Genomic DNA, 24,827 nt, shown 5'->3' with positions numbered 1-24,827 from the left:
GTGCCTGTCAGCAGTTCCTCATCATTCGCGGAACGGTCGCGACACTTAAAGAATGTAACTTGCAGAATGTGACAAGTGCGCGCGAATATTGCAGCCTACCTCGTTGGCCCGGGACATGAGGAAGCGAATGTTGGAGCGAGGCTGGGCCAACTCGAGGAAGACTCGAAGCAGACGCATGTCTGTGGAGCAGCCTGCGCGCCAGAAGAACGGTCGCACAGTCAACCACAAAGGTTTACAGACCACGGGATCTCAGAAAACGTTCAATTTCGAGTAGCCTGTAACAGTATAGTTTGTAAAACCGAACATCACACGTATACTGTTCACGTATACTGGTAGAAGCTGTAATTGCGAATACTAGGCTGCGTTGAGAGGGGGGGGGGGGTCAGGCTGTGCAGATACCGCATAGACGTGGATAAGGGCGACACTTATTTAAACAATTTTTGACGAGGTACCGCCCTTACACAGGACCGAACCTCTTGATCAAAATGGTGCCGGCGTAGCCGGCCTCTTGTGCACACCCCGGATCTCGTGCAGGGGTCTGCTTTCGCCACCTTGTAGCTTCACGCGGAAGTACACAGCGCGCGAGTGGCATCGGGCACCGAACGTGATTGCTTCTCCGTTGGAGGTTATTTTCTCAAAAGTTTGGGCTGCGTAGTTGTGGGTGCGGCCCTTACACGGGTGCGACCCTTACACGAGTCTATACGGTATACGCTTCGGCGCCTTGGGGCTGGGAAAAATAAAATAAATAAATACAGATTTCCCTCAGATCTCGTGTTTCATAAAATTTTGTGGTTGACTGTACGTTGGCAATAGTGGTATGAAGGGACTAAATAAACATTGGTTGGTGCATATCTGAAATACGAATTAAGCATCTTTTATTGAGGATGGAAGGTTGTTATGCCAGAAGACAACGCTGATTCATTGATTATTCGTTCTACCGACCGACAGCTTGCATTTCCTACTTAGACTTGTTTGATGGGGCTGCTGTCCCGTACCCGCTAATTGTCGCGGGCGCATTGGCACAAGCATTTTTTTTTCTCATATTTCCCAGGCTTTCTATCTTCGCCGGGAAAAAGTCAACATACGGTGCGTACCTTGCTGGAAACATCTCAGTTTGACCTCTCTCGCCATTCTGTACAACTCCCTAAATTACATCTTGACAAGTCAAACATTTAAAAAATGTCACAGTTTCGCCCTAAGGGCGAAGCAATGAATGCGATAGCAACACAGCAATGTCATACGAAGTAAGGTGAGCGGCTTTGGTAGCAACAACACGCAGAACTGTTGTCGACGCCATCGGCGTTTTGCCCGCGTTAGCTCAAAATGCGTGCGGCGTTGGTGACTGTTGCTGGAGCCTCTGATATAAATAGGCACTTGGTGCCGCAGCTAAACGTCGCCTCCCTTCCCTCCCCCTCCCCCACGGCCTCTCGCGCGTCCGAAGAAGGCGCGTTTGCTCTACATATATGGTGATTGTAAAGGAGAAAAGAGACGCCTACTTCTGCAGCCCTTAAGCGAGCACGGCGCAGAACGCGCGTTTGTTCTCCGCCGTGCGTTCACTCCCCGTGAAAGACGCGCCCCTCGCGCCCTTTCACTCGCACATACAGCGTTCGGCGCGCGGCGACGATTTCATCTCCAAATGACGTCATACGGAACCTCACGGCGACGGCGACGGCGACGGCGACGCCGACGGCGACGGCGACGCCGACGGCAGAAATCTGCTTTTGAGTGTCCATATAATTGCTATCGCAATAAAAAAGTTAGCTAATTACTTTAATTAGCTATAGAGTACGAGGAACTAAACAAATATTGCCAGTGCGTTCTCATTTGGATTCCGACCAGCGTACACGTTGTCTTAGTCACTGTAACGATCGGTCTTTCCTTGTGAAAGGGCTCGTGCATGATAGCTGGGACCCTGTATAACGCTGCCATTGGCTTTAATTTGGGACGTCGATTTGGGACATGAGAATGGACCTGGGTCGGTGAAGGCATTATATGGTGGAGTCATAGTGTGTCCACACTCACCATACATGCCGTGCACCATGACGATCAGATGGAGGCTTTCCGGCTTCGGCGCCTTGGGGCTGGGAAAGTTCAGCAGCACCAACTCCGAAACGTCCGGCCTGCACCAAACGCGTTCAGAAACCTCGGGGGTATGGTGACCGCGTCATAACGGCGATTACACGAAGTGTCTAGCTCTGAATCACAATGAGCAAGTGCATAGGCTTAGAAGAACAGGCAGCTGGGCTAGCTGGTAATTAATTTTGTATAACGGCTAAGAGCGCAAGAAAAATTTAAGGACGCTTAAACTTCGCCTTTAAGAGTGGAACGCGATAGTATTTAAAGATCCCTGAATGCTTGTCAGGCTTCCCGGCAAATGCAGCTTTCTTTTTCTCCACCTTCGCCTCTGCGCGCCGCTGTTGGTATGGTATAAATGCTGGAAAAGGGGGTTTGCATTTCCTCGTTACAGAATTAAGTTTTCTCGTACATTCAAATTACAATCTGACGCTATTATGTCTGTAGGTTGTGGTTAAGCCGTACTTTACGATTTTTCCGACGGCTTTTACTATGAGAAATTCAATTTTGTTCAATAACGCCTTGCGCCACGCGGAGGGCCTGTTTCATCCGAGAGCCAAAATTGTCCGCGGTTCGAGATGATTTTCTCCGCCGCCTACGCCGGCGCGCCAACACCGACGCCGACGAAGGATTTTCTGCAACACGGGGCCCTTAATGCTGTCGCGTTATAACTCTCACATATAAACACGAACTTACGCAAACACCCAATAAAAAGAACAAACATTTCTTAGTGAGCGCTTGTGTGAAAAAGAAAAGGGGGGAGGGGGTGGGGGTCCTTTCTTGGATCTCTTGGAGAAGGCCATGGTCCCGTAAAGAACCTGCTGCGGCTGCTGACGATGGTACTGACTTAGCGTGCAACAAGCAGAATTAACCACGTAGCGCCCGTGATAAACTTATTCTTCCGTGTTCCTCCTCTCACCATTTCCCTTATGCTTTTCGCTACGTGTTTCAGCCTTATTCATTTTATCTTTGTCGTTTATCGATTTCACTCTAATTACAACAAACCAAGGAGGTCGAGGTATACGAACTGCTGTGACAGCTCGAGAGACCTTCGGCTTCCTGTTACAAAGGCAGCATGGTGTAACCCGTAAGAAAGCCATTGAAAACTGAAAGTACAGGGCTGTTAAAGTAAGGAGGTGGCTGCCTTCCCAAAGACATTGGGTTCTCAACCGAAGGGGGCAAACGCACCAGGTAGCATACTTAAATGAGGGATTTAACGAGGAAATCGGCTCTGGTCACGGGACAGTTGAGGCGCCGTTGGCAAAACAACAGAATTGCGGTGTCCACGGTAATTACATTCTCATCGTTCCTTAATTTGCTCCTTTATTATCATCGGGCAAGACAGAAAACTGGGCCAGTCGGTATAAGCTGACCATTTTCAACTGTAGCGCAAGAAAGATGGAGCGCACAAGAGAAGAAGAAGACCCACACGATCGCTATACACTTGAAATTATCTTCTTTAGTTTCGACGCGATGAAGTTACACGACAGTATTTCGACGCAGCCGTTGACTTACGTATGCCACGGAACCGGTATCTTCATGGATTCCCACAGGCTTCTCTTCATGTGGACGAACCTGTAACGGAATTCTTGGCGGTCAAGAACGCGGAATGAAACGTGCACGGTACGGTCCACTTTTAAAGGGAACACCTAGCTGGTAATAAAGCGAATATGAATGAAATGCTTCTATTATACTCTACGAAAAAAAAAAAACGGCCGATGGGACGCATTGGGCCCTGACATCTACCGATTAAAAAAAAATGTCACAGTTTCGCCCTCAGGGCGAAGCAATGAATGCGATAGCAACACAGCAATGTCATACGAATTAAGGTGAGCGACTTTGGTAGCAATATGAATTGTAGTAAACATGAGCTGATTAAGTAAGCAGGTGTGCTGCGGCGTAAGTAGACCGACATGAAGAGAGACTCGATGACCACGAGAAGGCGCGTGCGAAATGGTGGTGTTGATGAGAAGCGCTGCCCGTGGGCAGCGCGTGCGAAGGGACACACCTGTAGCGCTGCACTGCCGATCCGGGCAGCATTGCATGTGTAGCGTGCGTTGGAAAATGTGGCCCGACTATTACTAACTGTGGTGTGAGCGCGCACAAACAAACATGAATAGATCACACTGAATGACTGCAGACAACGACTGTCAAAACGCTGGCAGCAAGCGCATATACGCCGCAGCGGGCGAAGGTACGTGCGGTCTATCGCTTCAACGGAAACTGAGCGGCGAATACACAGCGCATAAAGGCCAGAGCCGTGTGGAGATAAGAGACGGTGCGAGCGAGCGACGAGCGCGGTTGTTGGCAGAGTAGAAATACGCCCCCCCCCCTCCCCCCGCTCCCTCCGGCGCTGGCTTCCTGCTTCCTTGCTTGCGCGTGGGAGATGAGTGCGTTCGCTCCCCGTGATAGCGCGCGTCCCCGCACGCTTCCGCTCGGGCATACGGAGCGCGGCGAAGATTTTATCTATACGGAACCTCACGGCGACGGCGACGCCGACGGCAGAAATCCGGTGGAAGTGTCCATATAATTGCTATCGCAATAAAATTAAGATGACGACGAACGCGCGAGCAGTGGCACGAGAGCGTCTCCAAGACCACGTGACGTGTGCAATTAGGCACGCACTAGGCGCACCTTTCGTAAGCCAGAACTGTGAAGCAGCCGTGGCTTTGGATCGGAACGTCATCAGTGCAGAATCTCCTCAGGGAGTTATCTGAATGATGCGTAAGCGTTTCGTAGTAACGACGTGGCTTTGAGTGCTCACACTCAACACTGCTGGTAATCCTAGCACTGCTCAGCGGCTGCGGTCGTCTCGGCGCCGTTACGGTAAATGCGACAGCGCTGCGGCGACACCAACTGCTGTGGAAGGTGGCGCAACGTGCAACTGATGAGGCAAGCAAACTACTGCCAGTAGCGGTGCCAGGTGCGCTGATGACGTTCCGATCCAAAGCCACGGCTGCTCCACAGTTCTGGCTTACACTAAAGGTGTGCCTAGTGCGTGCCTGATTGCACACGTCACGTGGTCACAGAGACGCTCTCATGCCACTGCTCGCGCGTTCGTCGTCATCTTGTACAGCTGGCGAACTTCAAAGCGATCGTCTTACGTGGAGGACGGACGAATGCTCGGACAGTTTTCTCGTTGGGTAACCATAGAAATACTTACGCATTTAAAAGTGCTGTGCGTGCCTTCGTGCCATAACTGAGCTCTAACTTTCAGCCTAAGTACTAAACTTGCGCTTCCTTTACCAATAGACCTTGTAGGTGTGTACAAGAAAACAGTGCGCGTGAGTCCTGCTGCGAAAGCGCAATGTGTCAAACGGAGACTAAAGAGAAACATAGGTTGACCTGTATCTAGTCTTAGGTGTAAGAGAAGTGCGTTAGGCCTATATATAGTGAAGATGCAGACCTCTCGGTGTCGTTGATGCGGTAGCAGCAGGTCGTCGAACTGCCCTGGTACAGGTCGACCAGCGCTGGCGGTAGCGAGGCCGCCGACGGCCGCCGGAGGCGGAAGTTGGTGGCGCGGAACTGGCGCCAACAGTTGCACACCTCGCTCTCCGGGTGCGAGGAGAGCGCCAGCAGCTCCATGCTGCCGGCCGTCAGCGAGTGCAGCGACGCCAGCTCGGCCAGTTCGTCGAGCTGCGCGCTGTTGTCACGCTCTGCGCGTATGGTGACAGCCGCCAACGTCGCTCGAGTTTAAGAGTAGTATAGTAGCTTTACGGTCGTGCTTGCAAACACACTGTGACTGGAAACTGCTCCTCTATTCTGCCGGAATCCACGCACGCACGCACTCACGCACACAACAAGTTTCAAAGTTTTTCAAACTGTGAAACTGCCCTGACGAAGAGAGTTCCACTCTCTAAACTCTGGGCATCAATAAACTTTTAGTTTTGTATATATACAGCTTACGTTGGCTAGATGGCTTACTAGATGGCTCACGTTGAGCAGGGCGAACAGGGAAGATTACGAGACAAGTCGTACGAACAGGCGTGTACAGATGCGCTATCAAATAGCTATTATTCGGAGTCTTAGAATATTTGCTTTTGTTTGCTTTTCTGTTCTTTTGCTGTTTATCCTCCGTGGTAGTACCCGCCGTGGTAGCTTAGTCGGTAGGGCGTTGGGCTGCTAAGCACGAGGTTGCGGGACCAAATCCCGGCCACAGTAGCCGCATTTCAATGGGGGCGAAATGCGAAGACACCCGTGCACTTAGGTTTAGGTGCAAGTTAAAGAACACCACGTGTCCAAATTATTCCGGAGTCCCCCACTATGGTGTGCCTCATAATCAGATCGTGGTTTTGGCACGTAAAACCCCATAATTTATTTTTTCCCTTTTTCGGTTTGTGCATTTTGCTGTTTACAAACATACACCCTGTCAAGCTTCCGGTTTAAATAGAGCGGACAAGAAACACAATGGAGAGACGCAGTATAGTGCGGCATAACAGAAGCCCGCACACTTTCAACAGTTTCCTTTTTCTCTATGGCTATACTCACCAATTTGCGAATCAATTTCACCGTGGCTTTCGCGGGAACTGACAAATATCTGTGCTTGAGACATGGCATACATTTCTCATATTTTAAGAACGCACTAAAGGGACCTCTCGTACATTGAATAGATACAATTTTTTTCTGACAGTATACAGTGGCAAAGGACACGCGACTGAAGTTTCTCGGGGCGCCGGCACGAAAGCACAGCGATATCTATGAGTTGCTCGACGGGCAGGTAATGAAACACAAAGAAAACGAAAGTATACTCAGACGGTTAGATCACACATGTCAGAAAGATTAAAAAAATTCAATAATAGCCAGTCTATCTAGGAAGCGCACCTTCTTTCGGATCCCACTTATGTCGTCGTCCGCACGTATACTGTGAAACGTGCACGCATGCGCGCTGCGCAGATATAGTGTGCAGCTCTCCATATCATTAATCTTTATTATCCACTCTCATTCATCTTACATCCCATCTCTGTTGCTCTCACAAACCCCTTTCCCAGCGCGGAGTATGAGCCGGACAGATGCACTTCACTCAGGCCGACCTCCTCTCCACCTCACTGCTGTTAAAGTTGCTCTCTCTGTCTCTGCGCGGTTCAATATATTAGAGATGACGGACAGACAGACTGACAGACTGACTTACCCCAGAAAGAAGAAGAAGGCTTGCAAATCAAGACAGAACGAAGGCGCCACTAACAACAGTGGGCAAACGAGGAAATCCTATGCACGCACGCACGCCTCCTTAGCAATTTTTGGGAAGTGGTGTACGTTTTAACATCATTTGGCTCTCTAGGAAATGACTCGGCCGCCTCTGCAGAATTAATCTATATTTGCATAAGGAAATATTTTCCGTAGCTGCAGTAAAAGATTAAGCAGATACGAGGCAATAGGAGTACTTCGTCGAACAAACGTCTTGCGCATTAAATTGAACGTACGAACATAAAATCTGAACCACAATCCCTTCCAGTTGTGTGATAAATGCCGTTGCCGAGTAGAAAGCAAATTAAAAACAGAAGTTCCAAGGACGGTTGCGCTGGTAAAAGAACGATGGGAAAGAAATATAGGTCAGATGCAGAGACGTTAGAACTGGGAACGCTGTGTATAAGTTCACTTCCGTTAATGAACGTTGGTTAGCTAAGTGAGCGGTCTTAGTTCGATCACGCGCAGAAACAAAAATAATAATCCGGTTCAGCGCAGTTATTTATACCTCTAGTTTTCGTGCAAATCTTTGTGGATGTATTGACCCATTCGTGTGGCCTGGGAAAGTAAAATGAGCAGAAATCGATTATGAGAATGGAGAGAATCCTGGCGCGTTATGGTAGTTGCCACGTTACGCTGGTGCATTTGAGCGTTTCACTTGGTGAGGGTATGCCAGCAAACGGAAACGATAACTAGAAAAAATCGTTAGGCAAGACACAGAAAGGAACAGGTAGGGTGCTGGAATAACGATTGACTTTATTTCTGAGAAACGGCGTCCACAAAGACAAAACGGAGCATGCGTGACAGCACTGCAAGTCACTTGAAAGCAAACTAATTACACGCGACAATCTTTATCTAGATACCGGAGCTCTTTTCTTGTCAAGAACACAGATGGTGCGCTCACGCACTTGTTTGGACCAAGTTTGTAGATATGAAAAGCTTCTATAATCTCTCTTTCCTTTTACGTCTCAGCTGTTGTGATGTCGGGGGTCCGACCGCCAACGAAGGTTCCATGGCTGGTGCCGTGCCAGGTGCCGGGAGAAGGAGAGGTCCAGAGAGATGTCCAAGAGATTAGAAAAGGGTTTTATATACAAATGTACATGATATTTTACACGAAGGGCTCCATGATTCTTGGAGCGGTCTACATGCTAACGTCTTTGCACGTCCGAGCGTTTACATCTCCGAGCGTCCACACAACACTCAAGCTCAGTTCATTTCCCCCTTTCCCTCATCGAGGGAATTCACGGTGGTTCTTCTTGGCCAATCACAGACGTCGAGCATTCGAAAAATCCCGCCCATGATGTGGCACCGTTTCGCCAGGCTCCGCCTCCAATGTTGCTCGATCGCCCCCGCATACCAGGCACCGGGTGGCAACTTGCGAACCTATGCTCGATGCTATTCCCACGGACATCTTCGAAGTTTGCCCCTTGCAGGAATTTGTGGGCTTTCCGTGATGGCCAGCTTGTCAGGTGGTCAAGAGATTGGAGGGCGGTGGTTGCTATCGTCTCGTCCGTCAGCTCTAGGCGGTCGAACAGCCAAAGATAGGAACACAATTGCTTGACCATTAGTCCCAGGTGGCGCTGAATTAGTCGCCAGCTCCTTGGGCTCGAGAAAACGACGTAGCGTGAACAGCACGCCACAGCTGCACGTCTACCGGTGAAGCATCCTTTGTGCCGAGGGACCGTCAGGCACAACACAGCTTTCCCGATTACGCCGTTTCTCAGAAATAAAGTCAGTTGTTAGTCCGGCACCATTCCTGCTCCTGTCTCTGTGTCTTGCTTCACAATTTTTTCTAGTTATCGTTTCCGTTTCCTGGCATACCCTTAGCAAATACTATGTGCCAACTTGACGAACAAGCCACCCTCATAAACGTTTCAACTTTAAGCAAATCTTCGGTTTCTCAGTGGCTACGGTGCTCACTGCTGATCACGATTGTCGTGGGTTTGAATTCCGGCCGCAGCAACCGCAATCAAATATGGGAGAAAATGCAGTTCTACTTTGATATATGCGCATGTTACAGAACCACCAGGGCATTGAACTTAATCCGCGGTGCTACTTTAATAACATAAATTGTGTTATTGTAATAGAGCACCGCGTTTATTGTTTCTGTGTATTACATGGCTTTCCCAACTCCACCTCTTCCTCTAACTCTCAACTTGAACATCGTACATATAGCATTTACTACGCGAGAACTCACTACTTCACTCACAGTTGCACTACAAAGTGTAGCTTTCTACTCTATGCGTGGGTTGTATTTCGATAGTAGTATTTGTACTGGCTCTCCAGTTCGAATCTATGTATTGCAGTGTGCGTGAGTTGCTGATTCTTAGTACTTAGTCGCCCTTATCTTCAATGTGCGATTCAACGCAACGTGTCGTTCACGTATATTTGTGTGCCTTGAATTTATGCACGTGCTTTGGTGAAACCCACTGAGAGCTTACGTGACCATGGGCTGCACGATTTTACTACTGCGCTATGTGTCCCTTGATCTTGAAGGGGGTTGTGTAACGTAAGATAGCGTGTGCTTCGGGATAGAGTTCTACGTCATTTTACTAAAACGTTTTGACGTTTAGTATATATATATATATATATATATATATATATATATATATATATATATTAGGGCGTAAGTATAGGGGGCTAGATATTAGCGCCACGTGGAAACAAAAATTTGAGTAGGAAGGAGAAACCCGCCCTGTTTCTTCCTGTTCCTCCCTAATTAAGTCCTTATTCCCACGTCGTAGGTACGCCCTAGTTTACCTGTATGACAAGAGTCAAGTGAGCGAATAAACAAGGCCTGTTTCCCAAAAAACCTCTTGCGCAAGAAATTTTCGCGAGGGAACATTTCAGCCGATCGGATCACTGGACACATTAGCGAAAGCGGCGAGCCAATGGCAAAAAGCGCTTACGAACAAAAACCTTTGTGAATTCGGGCACTTGCTAGTGCACCATCTTGTGTGCACTTCGCGGTTACGTGTAAGTGTTCCTGTGTGTTTCTCACCTGCGCGGCGTAACTTGTAATATCACGACGGCCGTAGAAGCTTTGCGAAGACGGGCCCTCGCACATCCTGGGGACGTATTCTGCGACGATCTCTTTCGGCGATACTATCGCCCCGGCCGTCAGGCGCGCGCTGATTGGCTGGTTGAGCAAAGCTGGGTGAGCTGATTGGCTGGTTGAGCGCTACGTCATGCGAAGGCTATATAGTATCGCCGAAAGTGATCGTCGCAGAATACGTCCCCTGGACATTGATAAGTAGCGTTTAGACAGTAATAAACTTGCCTTCGTCATTTATCGGTGTCACTGCGGAGAACGGCCGGTAGCGCTCTTCGAAAATGATGGGCGTGTTCTTGTGGTTGCCGTCCAGCGGCCAGCATTCAATTTCCAGCACGGGAAACGACTTGAAGTAGTTTGAGCCGCGGATCTTGCGAACCATCCGCCGGTACATGTCCTCGCTGTGAGGGCCAGAAGCGAATAAATCTTGGGAGACGCTTAAGCTTCGCCTTTAGAGTAGAACGCGATAGCATTAAAGGGTCCCCGACTGCTTCTCATGCTTCCAAACAACTGCAGTTTATGCAACCGTAATCTTTACCGGAAAACGCTTGCGGTGAACGCTACGCTCGAAGGCGAGCTTTCTGGTTCTTTTTTTTTCTTTCCCCCATCAGGCCGGCGCCGCCGCTACTGTGGATGCGTGGAAGCGAACGCCATCTGGTGGTGCTACAAGAACCGAGCTTGCAGCACTACCAGATGGCAGAATTTTCGCTCACGGTCAACGCCGCCAACTGCCGTGCTCAGTGCGCAACGGGCTCCTTTAAACTTTAAAAAGCGCCAACGCACAACCGAAAACTGCTGGCAGTTATTTTATTCACGTATTTATTTACACGTATTGCCAATCTCTTACAAGATTATAGCAGGGGGAACATGTATACATGGTTCGCCCACTCTTAAGGCAAACAGCTGATTAATATTCAAGCCAGTATAACTTCAGCATTGTTTCTACGTTACGGGGACGGTGTGGCTTACACGAAGCCTAATGTGGATGTATATTGATGATATTGGTATGTCGGCTCCATTTCAGGCTGAATTCAAGCTGGGCTACGAGCCCTTGAATATTAATGAAGCGTTTTCCGTAAAAGTGGAATACACCGTATACACTAGAACAAATGTCGCAACTCGGTAAAAGTGTACGATCATTGCATTCGACCGGTACTAACATACAGCACAAAAATTTGGTGGTCAACAAAAAAGCTTGAGAAGAAGCTCAGGACTGTACAACGAGCGAAGAAACGACTAATGATAGGCGTAACTTCCCTCCCGTAACATACGGGAAGTGGCGTGGACCGACAAGTAAACTCGGGTAAACGATATTCTTGTTGAGATTAAGAGGAACAAATATTGTTGGACAGACCACGCGATGCGTATACAGGATAGATAACCAGTGGTCTATTAGAGTCACATGATATATTCCAAGAGAACGGAAGCGCAGTCGAGGACGGCAGAAAACTAAGTGTTGTGACGAAATTAGGAGACTTGCAGGCACTTGGATGGAGGTGTCAGCTGATATGCAAGGCAGGAGTATAATTGGAGATAGCGAAGGTAAATTGGAGATAGCGAAGATAAATTCATAAATTAAGCTTCATGCGGTTATGAATAAACTGTTGGGGACATACCAGTAACAATACAAGAAATTAGGCAATTTAGCTAGACACGAGATATACTTAACTAGTTATTGTAAATGTGTTAAACGTACAGTTGAAAGCATATGCAGTACAAATAGACGTCTTATGGCAGCACCAGACACGTCGTTCGGTGTCCGTAGCCATAGAGCTAATATAACCACTCAAGCTCCCCGTAGTGCCCATGCATTGAAAATTGGTAACCGCGAGGGCCCCGCAATGTTGCTACTCTGTGCAGGCGCGCAGGCGCTGACGACGAAATGCGATTCAGAAGACACACGCAATCAACGCGATCCTGAGCTTCTCCCAGTATGGTGGCGCCATCTAGTTCAGGCGCCTGTCAAAGCATCCTTTCACGCACCGCAAATTTTACATAAAAACTTTATAAATAGCCATCGGATCCTTCAGAAAAATAAATTAATGAACTTTGGACATTGTCGATACGTACGTGCTACGTGTAAATGCTTCTTCTCGCATCATATTGTGAAAATATTTAGAGTTACAAAAAAGTGAGAGGTAGCAACATGGTAACGCCTTTGCGGTTGCCACTTTTTTCGACCAGCTTTCCCACTACAGAGTCCGTATACTAACTCTATGCCCGTAGCTAGCTCACGCTGTCCCGCGGTGAGAAATGTACTTGGAAGCGCTATACCAAAGACGTCACGCGCTACTGACCCGAGCACGGCGTCGTAGTACACGGCGCCCAAGTCCTTGTCGAGGACGAGGTATGCTTCGGCGAGCCTGGCGATTCGCGCCCTCTGAAGTGGCTCGTAGAGCACGAATCGCAGATCCTGGTGACCGGCGACCGCCTCGATGTACTGCTCCCACAGCACGACCAAGATGGTGCTAAACTTCTTGGCCTCCTCGTCCGGGAAGCGCACCGCCTCCGGTCGATCGAAGGTGCTGTACCGGCTCACGCGCAGGCGGGCCTGCAGGTGATGGTGTCATTTGGTCTCCAGCGCCCCAGAAATCTACGCCCCAGCGACGGATTCCTGTGAGTTACAGCAACCAATCTCGAAGGCTATGTTCTTTGCGAGCTGCATGCACCGGAAGCGATTGCGGGAGTCGGAAACACGTCACGCTTGCCATATTTAGACATCACCTATTGGGGGGAGAGTAAAGTGATAGTCAAGCTGGTATCCGTGCTCGATGAACGGTTCTCGGTTGTATTCGAGGGAAAGAAAATTACGCAGATACAATGCACGCATCGATCAAAATCGATTCGAAGTTTTGGTGGAACAGTTATTTAAACGCTATAACACGAAATGCGATGCCTACAAGTGCTGTTATTAATGCGAAAGCATTTTATGTCCCATGAAGCACAAAAGCCGACGTTGTCCGCAACGAGTGGTATCAAAAATCAACTTGACGTCAGTCATCATCGTCTTGCATACGTCAGTAGTAATACAAAAGGCAGTAAATGGTATAACAACGTTAATTAGTAGTAATTATGGGTAATTCATGTACATAAAAGTGAATTAAAGTGAGATAAAGGTGAATTGCAGTGAATTAACGTGAATTAAGGTTAGAACAAGTTAGAATAAGGTGACTTAAGGTGTAGTAAAGTGAATTAAGGTGGATTAAGGTTGGTACAAATTAGAGCAAGGTGGATTAAGGTAGAGCTTTGATTTAAGGTGATAACTTCGAGAAGTTATCACCTTGAAATAGAAATCACGCAAGGATACTTAAGTGACTGTCAATTTTATCGCGGTAGCAATTATATGGACACTCCAAGCAGATTTCTGCCGTCGGCGTCGCCGTGAGGTTCCGTATAAAGTCCAAGGGCAATAATATCGTCGCCGCGCGCCGTATGCTGTATGTGCGAGTGAAAGCGAGCGAGGGACGCGCGCTTTCACGGAGAGCGAACGCACGGCGGAGAGCAAACGCGACTGCTACCGTCGTGCGAAAGGCCGTGGGGGATGGGAGGGAGGGGGAGTGAGATAGTGCTGCGGCACCAACTGCGTATCTTGCGACCGGGCGCAAGGGGAACTCGCGGCTCAATCTCGCACGCGAAAGGAGGAAAGCGGGAAGGCAGCGCGGGAGGGATGGGGTGCGGCTTCTACTCTGCCAGCAACTGCGTACTTGTACTTTGCGCGGCTGCGGGCGGTCGCGCGCACCGTATCTTGAAAGCCATCTGAACACGGCTCCTACCTTTGTATGCGCTGTGCTTTCGCCGCTCAGTTTCCGTTGAAGCGATAGACCGCACGAACCCTCGCTCGCTGCGGCCGCCGCGCTTGCTCACGCCAGCGTTTTGGCAGCGGTTGTCTGCGGTCATCGAGTGTGATCTATTCATGTTTGCTTGTGCGCGCTGACACCATGCTTGTTAATTCAGTTTGTAAGCGAATGTGTCCAAGTTTATACAGCCGATAAAACTACTATGCTTACTCTGTATAGCGCTCTACTAATTTGCTATCGCAATTGATGCTTCGCCTTTCGGGCGAAACTGCGACGTTTTTTGCCATCCTATGCAATGGGTAATGTCGTGCAATGTTTATGTTTCTCCACTGAACAGGTAACAACTTTATTCTCATGCAGCATTTATGTTTATGCGCATACAGCTTTTACCAAGCTATGCCGAAATGCAAATAGCAGTTCACGCGAATCCACGTTGCGAGACCTCCTCGACGCAGCGATATGTAATGAGGACGAAAGTGATGTGCGTTGTTTGCCTAGGCAAGAACGGGCAGGAGTGTAAGAAGAGGCAAGTGCAGCGCGAAAGACAGCAGTATGAGGTTGAGTTTTATACACACGTTCCGCTTCTGCGTCTGTCACCTAGTGGAAATTGGCGTGCGCGCACGTGCTATAAGCGACGTGTCGTTAACACTTTCGGGACCAGGGAAAAACGCACAGTCTCAAAGAGTGTTATGAAAAACATTTTTAATAAATCGGATAAACAAGATAGACTCATGTGTTATACATCAAAATGAAGGTAATTGAATGGCCTTTCAGAAGCAATCTAAATATTATGCATAAAAATTATATACCTAATCAAGAAAAAGTGTCAAAAGGAAAGTTTAACCAAAAACACTCATAAAAAAGTTTCAAAAGGCATGCATATACAAGTAAAACTGTGAACTAAAAAAATTTCGAAATATACAAAATGTGGCAAAATGTCTTCTTTCTTAAATGTAAAGGTTTGGTCCACCTATCTATAACTGCCTTTTTTTAGCTCGCTTCAGCATCAGAGCATTCGTGTGCCCATCACAGCTGAAGGCTCTCATGCCACTGCAGGAAACAATTTCGAGTAGTAGTGAAACACAAGTGCACATCACAAGTTCTGCAGAAACAATAGTTTTTAGTTCAACATTAGTTTTTAGTTCAACTTTGTTGCGGTCATAGCACAGCTTGCAGCTTCTGCGCCTTTTTGCCTTTCTGGCTTGTGGAGCGTTCGTTTAGTGGAAGGTGGTGGAGGAGTGCGAGCTGGCTTGGCACCATCGAGGTTGAAAATCTGACAAACGAGTTCAAACACAACAAACGACCGATGACCGATGGCCCTATGGGCCGGTCCCGAAAGTGTTAAAAAAAATGTCGCAGCTTCACCCGAAAGGCGAAGCATCAATTGCGATAGCAAATTAGAAGAGAGCTATACGGAGTAAGGATAGTAGTTTTATCAGCTGTATTAACTTGGACATGCAGCAGCACCAGCAACGCGCAGAACTGTTGTCGACGCCGTCGGCGTTTTGCCCGCGTTCGCTCCGAACGCGCGCGGCGTTGGTGACTGTTGCCGGTGCCTCTGGAGGCGGCTCGGAGGTTTTCGACGAGATCAGAACGGGACACTCGTCGAGCAGCGTCGGAAGTCTTTACCACCTTCTTGCCTCGCAACGTTTTTATATAAAGACGCTTTTGGTGCCGCAGCTGAACGACGCCTCCCCTCCCGTCCCCCCACGGCCTTTCGTGCGACGCAAGAAATCGCGTTTGCTCTCTATATATGGTGATTGTAAAGGAGGAATGGGACGCTTAATTCTGCAGCCCTTCAGGGAGCACGGCGCAGAACGCGCGTTTGCTCTCCGCCGTGGGTTCACTTCCCGTGAAAGCGCGCGTTGCTCGCGCGCTATCACTCGCACATACAGCGTCCGGCGCGCGGCGACTATTTCATCGCCGTTGACGTCATACGGAACCTCACCGTAACGGCGACGGCGACGGCGACGGCAGAAACCCGCTTTGAGTGTCCATATAATTGCTATCGCAATAAAAAGAAAAGGAGCGCTGTCGTTAGCGTTGCATCGTTGCGAGTGGGACGGGGTTGGAAGGTGGTTGGAAGGCGAGTGGAAGAGAGCAGGGGAGGAGACGTGATCATTTTCTTTTACGTGTCAGTGCGCGAGCTATTTCGCAAGAGGCAAACGTGGGGAGAGTTCGCAATGAGTGCTTCGCTTTAAAAATTGTCTTAAACTCGAAACAGTTCGTGATAAACGGATGCCAGCCATTTGTAGTGTGGGACATATTAGCGAATGCCGGCTGGTGAATGGCAAACATATTTGACGAACAGCAAAACATCGTGAAATCGGCTGCTATTTTGTGCACGACTTAGGAAATAAGGTGTATTTTAGCGAAAAGCAAACAGTCGGCGGACTTGGACATCACCCCAGCCGTCACAAGTGTGATTGTATTGACACTCACAGTGTTACGCATCAGAGGCCGAATTCACAAAGATTTTCGTCAGAGCTGTTTGTCAGTGGGCGGCGGCTGTCTAACATCATGATTCGCTAGCACCTTCGCGTGAGATGAGTTCTAGCGTAAAACCCCTCTCCATGATTATCGGCCAAGTTCAGCCTTTCTATTTATTTATTTAATTGATTGATTTATTTATTCTTGTCCTATCGGCTTTACGTTGTCGGTGTAGGCGCGGCAAAAGCGGATACGAAATAAGTTTATCCCGGTCATTTAAACAAGTTTGTAGTGTGACTCGCCTCGATCGTCTCGTTCTATCTTCAAGGCCCTTTTTTTTTTTCTTCAGTCGGCGTTTTTTCTTGATGTCATGAACCAGCTAGTAAGAGGCGAGTTGTACTATGTAGTACACTACGAACCACACCGCGTGGAGAATCTCCCACAAACAGAAAAGTTCGCGTAATACCGCGAACGTTGTGCGCAAGCTACGTTCGCGTTTTACAAAACTATCAAACTCTCGCTTACCCTTTCTGATCCAGGATCATTTCCGATGTCCGTGTCTTTAGTTTTACTTTCTGAAACAACGAGGGACCTAAGGTTAACATTGCAGCCGCATAATGCAAGCTTGTCTAGCTTGCGCATCGTACCGACAACACGATGATAGCTCAGAGGACAAAAAGGGGGGCAGAGAGGGAAACGTTGATATTGGTAAATGTGGGAAGCTCGGCATGAGACAGCCTGCTTCTCTTACTCGTGCCCTATACACGCTGGAAAACGCTGGAAAGATTTGCGACCACTGAAATCCAAATGATGCGCGTCCTTTTAGTTTTTGTTGTCCTCGTTCGACAAACGGGATGAATGGCCATCTGGCTCAAACCAACATCCTGCTTCGTTCAAAAGAGACGCGTTGCGTTCGGAATTCACCAATGACGGGAAGACGGCCTCGTATCGGCGTCGTCCACATTTAGGGGGAAACACCTCGTCAGCATTCAAGCGCACATAGAAGCCTACACGTGACGTAAAATCTCGCCAACCAAATTTTCTACCATACATATCTGTATTAGGTGCCGTCACTTGCCCCATGAAGTAGAAGAAATGCTTAAATTTACATTGGCTTAAGTTCTAAGTCTGACGATTCTGTGCGTGATTTGGGAGGTGGAGGGCAAACCCACTTCCTCTGGTCGGCGTGGGCCGCTTGTGTTCCTCGAGGATCTTCCGTAGGTGACAGGCGGTTGCCGTGAGCAGGGAGTTCAGCTCCTGCTGTGCAGCCTTGTCGATGGTGGTCGAGTAGCAGCATGAGCTCTGCGCCGATGATGAAAGCAGCCGGCGTGGTGGACCGTTATAGTTGCGATAGTAGGTTATGTGAAAGCACGTTATGCTTTATAAGTGTGCCAAAGGATCATCGCAGATAAATACTGAGTAAATACACAGTTATTTGCATTCGGTTGAAGTGGTGATTTGGGCCAGTTGGTTATGCATTGCGAGATGCATAGACACGGACATAGAAGTGGGGTACAGGACACACGAAATGCGACTTACATTTAATTTAAAAAAAAGTGATGAAATACAGTGCATGCTATGCGCACTTTCAGTGCCCGCACTATTTTCCAGGTAATAAATTTCTTTGTTGGATAGCGACCGGGAAGGCATGCTTACATTTTGCTTTCGTTCCGTTTGCATTGTTTGTGCAGTGATTTGTCTGAAGCCTATCTTGTGTGATACGTGCCTCTCAGATGTAAATCGAGGAAAATATTACTTGCCATATTAACTTGGTGTTTTTACTGGTCCTTGTTTTTTTTTTTTTTTTTTTGAAGGCTCTCGTGCGTCACACGTACCTCTGAAATTTGAATCGCACAATTTTTTTGTTTCTTACGTATGTGTAATAACGCAAGGGAAACTACACACACACACAAAAAAAGAAGAAAGACGCAAAGGCGTGCATGAAGAACTCGGAGGCAGCATCCGTCATTCGCCGAGTGCAGGTGTAGATACGTTCTCCTAAGAGTGACAAGTTTTCTCTCAACACTAAGAAACACTGAGTTGAGTGAGTTGGTGCTGCTCAGTCTTGAAAAACACAAAATGCCAACCTGACGACGCATTCATGTTATGTACTCGATTTGCTTGTGTTTGTTGAGCTATACGTGTCTCTTTTCGATCCCGCAACTGAATACATTCAGACGGGATTGGGAACCGTCTTGTTAACGACTCAGTGTAAAGCGCTGTGTGATGGGACCGGTTATGTGAGTCAACACAGAGACGCGCTTTAAGTTCGCGGAAAACTTGCCGAAAAGCTCCCTGACGCAGGAGCGAAATGAAACAGCCAAGAACCTGAAAAGTAAAAAGGCTAAACGAACAAAAAGGCCACTCACCTGGCCATCGCACATGCAGAGCTGGCCGACCAAGTGACCCATGGACGCGTTCCTCATGCTCCTGAAAAAAAAAGAACATGGCAATGCTTTCTCGACAGAACGACTTGTTCACTTATCCTGCCTCGCTAAATGCGCGGTGCCGTGGGACGTGTGAAGCTGGTGTATGTTACGTAAGCGGCTGTATTCGCAGAGCTGTTGTCGCCTAAGAGCAATTTGTGATTATCAGGCTTACGGATAATCCGGCTTACGCATAATCGCGGTGCTCGATTAAGTCTTTAAATGGCCTGAAGCGTGAAGTCTGGGGGCGGGGGGTATTCTGTCAGTGTCCGCCTAGAGGACATGTCCATTTCGTCTGCTGCTGCAGTTCTGATTGGCTGGGCTGGGGTATGCGCGTCAGAAGTAGACAGGCGCCTTCAGACAATCAGCACGTCAGCAGCAGACGAAATGGACATGTCCATTACGTGAACACTTCAAGGAGCCTGAAGCGTTAAACGTGACTCCCGCGCCGGCGACATGAAGATACGTAGGTGTGACCAGCGGCGCCCGCTGCTAGCTGGGTGACGGCGCCGACACGCGGCGCACCGTTGCGGGAAGCTTACCGCTAGTGTGTTCTAGCCTTAACGGGATTTCGGTGCCCGGCATGTGTGAGAACTCCGTGCGCAACTTCACCAACTCTCTGATCAGCCAAACAAGCAAATTGTGCTTCGGTGGATCAGCGTACTATCTTGCATGTACATCCGTGAGCAAAGGTATACGGGCCGGGGATTGCGCGAAAAAGCCGACTTTTTCCTCAGCAACTTGAAATTGAGGACTGCAGTCCAAACTTGGCATTGCGAACTTTTCAGTGTACTCATCAATTCCAGTTTAATGCTTGTTAATTACGAAGAAATTCACTTTTTTCATTGACCCAGTGGTCCGTCTACTTTTGCCCATGGGTGTACTTATCCAAACGAATAACATTTTACTGTAGTGCATTATTGCGATAGCAATTACACGAACACTCCAGCCGTATTTCCGCCGTAGCCGTCAACGTCGCCGTGATGTTTCGCATTAAGTCCAAGTACGATAAAACCGTGGTGGCGCGAGCGCTGCAGGTGCGAGTGAATGCTGTAGGTGCGAGTGAAAGCGCGCGAGGGTGAGCCGAAGATGGTGGCTTGATCTCACGCCCGCAAGGGAGGAAAGCGCAGAGAGAGCGCGCCGTCATCCACAGCGCGCCAGGCGGGGAGCGGGGGGGGGGGGGGGGGGCGTTTTTACTCCGGCGGCGCCTGTGTATAGCGACTGAGCGCGGCGGCGCGGGCGCTATGTTCAAAGTGATCTGCAATTAGTACAGAGTCTAGGCGAGCCGATGGCTGATAGCTTCGTGTGCTTCGTGAGCTGTGATCTCGCCGCTTAGTTCGCGTTGAAGCGAGATGCAGCACGAAGGTCAGTTTGCTCGTCGCTGCTGGCACTCTTCCTCACGCCAGCGTTTTGACGAGTGTCCGCGCTCATCGAGTGAGATTAGTTCATGCCTTCTTGTGCGCGCTTGACACCGTGCTTGTTAACTTAGTAAGCGAATGTTTACGAGGCTATACGGCAAAAAAAACTACTATCCTTACATAGTATAGCTGTCTACTAATTTGCTATCGCAATCGATGATTTGCCTTTCGCGCGAGACTAACTGCAACCTTTTAAAAGGAGATGGAAGAGGTTATAATAAGTTACGATGGAGGGGTATACCACTTTTCTGTAATACCAAAAGTATGTCAGCGTAACCGTTTGCGAAGACTTGGAAAGTCTCAAAAGGTGCGGAAACGATACGCGGGTCAAAACGATACACGCCATGAATTTTGCCAGCGTCTGCTCTGGATTAGCAAATTGTTAGTAGACATGCAGTTAGGGCAACAAAAGACTCCAAACAAGTCTTGCAACCTTTTATTGCGATAGCAATTATATGGACACTTCAACCGGATTTCTGCCGTCGGCGTCGCCGTCGCCGTGAGGTTCCGTATAGATAAAATCTTCACCGCGCACCGTATGCCCGAGCGGAAGCGTGCGGGGACGCGCGCTATCACGGAGAGCGAACGCACTCAATCTCCCACGCGCAAGCAACGAAGCGGGAAGCCAGCGCCGGAGGGAGCGGGGGGGGGGGGGGGGGGGGCACTTTACTCTGCCAACAACCGCGCTCGTCGCTCGACCGCACGGTCTCTTATCTCTTCCACGCGCAAGCAAGGAAGCGGGAAGCCAGCGCCGGAGAGAGCGGGGGGGGGGGGGGGGGCGCACTTCTCCTCTGCCAACAACCGCGCTCGTCGCTCGCCGCACCGTCTCTTATCTCCACACGGCTCAGACCTTTATGCACTGTGCATTCGCCGCTCAGTTTCTGTTGAAGCGGTAGACCGCACGTACCTTCGCCCGCTGCAGCGTATGGGCTTGCGGCCAGCCTTTTGACAGTCGTTGTCTGCAGTCATTCAGTGTGTTCTATTCATGTTTGTTTGTGCGCGCTCACACCACGCTTGTTCATTCAGTTAGTAATAGTCGGGCCACATTTTCCAACGCACGCTACACATGTAATGCTGCCTGGATCGGCAGTGCAGCGCTACAGGTGTGTCCCTTCGCACGCGCGCTGCCCACGGGAAGCGCTTCTCATCAACACCACCGTTTCACACGTGCCTTCTCGTGGTCATCGAGTCTCTCTTCATGTCGGTCTACTTACGCCGCAGCACACCTGCTTACTTAATCAGCTCATGTTTACTACAATTCATATTGCTACTAAAGCCGCTCACCTTACTTCGTATGACATTGCTGTGTTGCTATCGCATTCATTGCTTCGCCCTTAGGACGGAACTGTGACATTTTTTTCGACAAACAAACAGACTAACAAACAAGAACAATTCAGGTGCGCAAAAAATAATGAAATTCTTGGCGTCACTGTCACGCACCGGCAGTATAGCTTGGCATCAAAAGTCAGGAAGGGAAAATGACTAATAAAGGCAGACATACTGTCATAAAAAAAAATCTGAGGTTTTACGTGCCATAACCACATGTGCTTATAAGCCACGCCGTAGTGGGGGGCGTCAGTTTAATTTTGACGACGTGGGGCTTTTTAGGCTTCATTAGCATAGGGTTCTTTAACATTAATTTCGCCCACATCGGAATACGACCGCTGCGGCCGGGATCAAACCCGTGACCTCGAGCTCGGTAGCGCAACGCCATGTAGCCAGCAGGCAACCGTGGTGGGTTCTCTTAAAATAAATATTTCTTAAGCCCCCCCCCCCCCCCCCCCCCCAAAAAAAAAAAATTCAATTTCGCCCATAATGCGAAGTAGTGACGCGATAGCTGGGGCAATGTTACGCTCATTATGTCTTGCACTGTCTCGCGCGGTATCATTTCGAGGAAACATTAGCGAATGCAATGTCCTTCCGAGAGTGGGATGGGAAGTGAAGTTTATTTACCGTGTCCAAAAAGAAGGAACCGGTGCAAACAGCTGGCAAGCCTGACTAGCCCTCGGCTCCCATTTCGATGTTCGGAAGAAAACCTATATGTGTTACAAAATTGGCGTTCGGGATAAGAGCGACGCTCGAGCAAGCAAAAACCAGTCAACGTGGCCCTGTCTCGAAGTTAAGTTGTAATGCCTCTTAAGTTGTAATGCCTCGTCACCGTACAGTCGTAATCGTCAGCGTTGCATCTAGTCCGATTCGTCTTCGTTTGTGGAGGTGGCACCCCCTCGTGGTGGAGATGCGGAGAGATGCGTTTTTTTTTGTGCTCCCCTGGACACTTCGTAATTCCGCCATGTTGTCGAATTCCGCCGTGTTGACGTTTTGAAACAATCATCAGGGAGGCCTTCAGAACTGTCCAGACGGCAAATTCGGCAATATGGTGGAATTTCCTGTCATTCCTTTCGGTTCTATGTCACTGACTTCATTCGCATTGTTTTTCTCTGGGAGCTGGTTTATAGATAAGCTGCAGAGCGCTCAGATCGTTTTAAAGAGTGCTCAGGAGGCCAGGCACAGATTGTCCAGTGCTAATTCAGGCGCAGTATTCCTTGCTACAGCATCGGCGGAGTGACTTGAGTGGCAGAACCATGCACGGGAAATCTGTGGGTCCAGAGTTCGAAATGCTTGCGAGATGCTTTTATAATATTCTGCCAAAAGCTATGGGATTTTAGTGAGAGACACCGACCGACATCAAAGCGACCAGGGGAGTGAGCCCCCATCTAGCAGCTATCATTGTTAAAAAGAAAGAAAAGAAAGAAAGAAAGAAAAGAAGAAAAGAAAGAAAGATAGAAAGAAAGGAAAAGCTCTACTTAGATTTGATTCACACAGCCGACAAACACTTCTTCCCGTTTCGATCACGTCAGCGGCGTCCGTCATGCGACAGCGTTTCCGCGCCGATTTCTCCTAAAAAAATGTGATGACTGCGTTTTTAGAGCATTGTCCAACGTTAATACCGTCCCATTTTGACAAGAAACCGGCAAAGAAACACTGTATTTAGAACGCACGCCACTGACGTGCCGATGACGTGACGGTTGATGAAACGTTTGCTTTCAATTAGTGTCGTGTGCCCCACAGAGCACCATGCGAAGAAGAGAGGGAAGGGGATCGGAGGGGCGCGCATGGGCACGCGGCGTGGGCTGCAGGGCTTCCAAGATAGAAAAAAAATGACGCCCCCCCCCCCTCCCTCCCGCGTTGCCTTCCCGCTTTCTTGCTTTCGCGTGGGAGATTGAGTGGTCAGTTCCCCTTGCGCCCAGTTGCAAGATACGCCTTTGATGCCGCCGCACAGCGTCGCCCCGCCTCCTTCCCTCCCATACCCCCACGGCCTTTCGCGCGACGGTCGCGTTTGCTTTCCGCCGTGCGTTCGTTCTCCGTGATAGCGCGCGTCCCCCGCGCGCTTTCGCTCGCGCATACGGCGCGCGGCGGCAATATTATCGCCGTTGGACTTTATATGGAACCTCACGGCGACGGCAGAAATCCGGTTGAAGTCTCCATATAATTGCTCTCGCAATAATAAACCTGAAGACCAGCTGACGTGTTGTATCTGTTCTCAAAACTTGTCCCTTCCCCGACTACGAAGCCTTCCGAAAAGGCCCTCACCGTTACAACGGAAACGGTTGTCCCTTCCCCGACGACGAAGCCACCGGTACAACGGAAACGAGATGGTGACGGGAAGGTGACGGGACGCGGGGCGTTTGACGGCTGTGTGAATCAGGCCTTAGAGTTGGTTATGTTGAATCCAATGTGAAATTATCCACACCACAAACAAATAAATTTGGCTCGGTACTTGGTGTTTCTATTTAGTGTCCCTTGAAGGAGCCACTGCCGATGACAAATATCAACCCGCATGTCAAACGGCGCGTGCGCTTACTCACTCGCCGCTGGGTATGCAGATTGTGACCAGGGACGCGTGTATGGTCATGGTCAGCACGCTGACGTTGCCCACTTCGAACACGAGCGGGTAGTAGTCGTGCAGGCCGCGCGCGGGGTCAAAGTTCAGCGTCAGCACGCGTGCCGTCACTGCCACGAACGGTGCCGGCAGGTGATTTCTCGCCGGCGGGTCACTGCGACCAGTGGGTGGGTGTTGCATCGGGTCACGGCACACGGATATATCATCCTCGTTTTCGTAAAAACAGTGACGTCACTGCGACGTCATTAGTGGCGCTTTGTACTGCGAAGTCAACTGCATCCGTTTCAGTTCGATTTCAGTGGTTGATCGCAATTGTTGATTTCAACTTCAGTTTGTTGACACCTCTTGCTTTGGTTCTCTGTAACCCACTTGTCTAAGTGTTCGTTTGTAATCTCGATTTTTGTCTAATACTTTGATTATGTCCAAGAAAATTATCACGTGCAACGCTTATGTTTTCTAACTGAGAACCGATTGCCTTTCTGTTTGCACTTTTTGTGTAATTGATTTTTTGGTTGCTATAATATGTGTATCTTTATTTTCATTTTT

The 24,827-nt window shown here is 49.0% G+C and overlaps 1 protein-coding gene across 1 annotated transcript in view; it reads right to left on the bottom strand.

Annotated features, from left to right (window-relative positions):
- Nucleotides 1-24,461, bottom strand: part of LOC119431430 (protein FAM135A) — a 29,856-nt gene extending 5,395 nt beyond the window's left edge. Inside the window, exons 1-10 of the mRNA XM_037698919.2 lie at nucleotides 24,247-24,461; nucleotides 18,906-18,966; nucleotides 17,709-17,838; nucleotides 17,062-17,111; nucleotides 12,607-12,860; nucleotides 10,538-10,710; nucleotides 5,480-5,729; nucleotides 3,589-3,648; nucleotides 2,023-2,120; nucleotides 100-191 (exon numbers count right to left, since the gene is read on the bottom strand). Coding sequence (XP_037554847.2) covers nucleotides 100-191; nucleotides 2,023-2,120; nucleotides 3,589-3,648; nucleotides 5,480-5,729; nucleotides 10,538-10,710; nucleotides 12,607-12,860; nucleotides 17,062-17,111; nucleotides 17,709-17,838; nucleotides 18,906-18,966; nucleotides 24,247-24,461 — 1,383 coding nt within the window. The remainder of the gene's footprint in view (nucleotides 1-99; nucleotides 192-2,022; nucleotides 2,121-3,588; nucleotides 3,649-5,479; nucleotides 5,730-10,537; nucleotides 10,711-12,606; nucleotides 12,861-17,061; nucleotides 17,112-17,708; nucleotides 17,839-18,905; nucleotides 18,967-24,246) is intronic.
- Nucleotides 24,462-24,827: the final 366 nt, after the last annotated feature.

Source organism: Dermacentor silvarum, chromosome 10 (genome assembly GCF_013339745.2).
Source record: "Dermacentor silvarum isolate Dsil-2018 chromosome 10, BIME_Dsil_1.4, whole genome shotgun sequence".
NCBI lineage: Eukaryota > Metazoa > Arthropoda > Arachnida > Ixodida > Ixodidae > Dermacentor > Dermacentor silvarum.
Note: the sequence above shows the minus strand (reverse complement) of the source record. Positions and strands in the feature narration are given on the sequence as shown.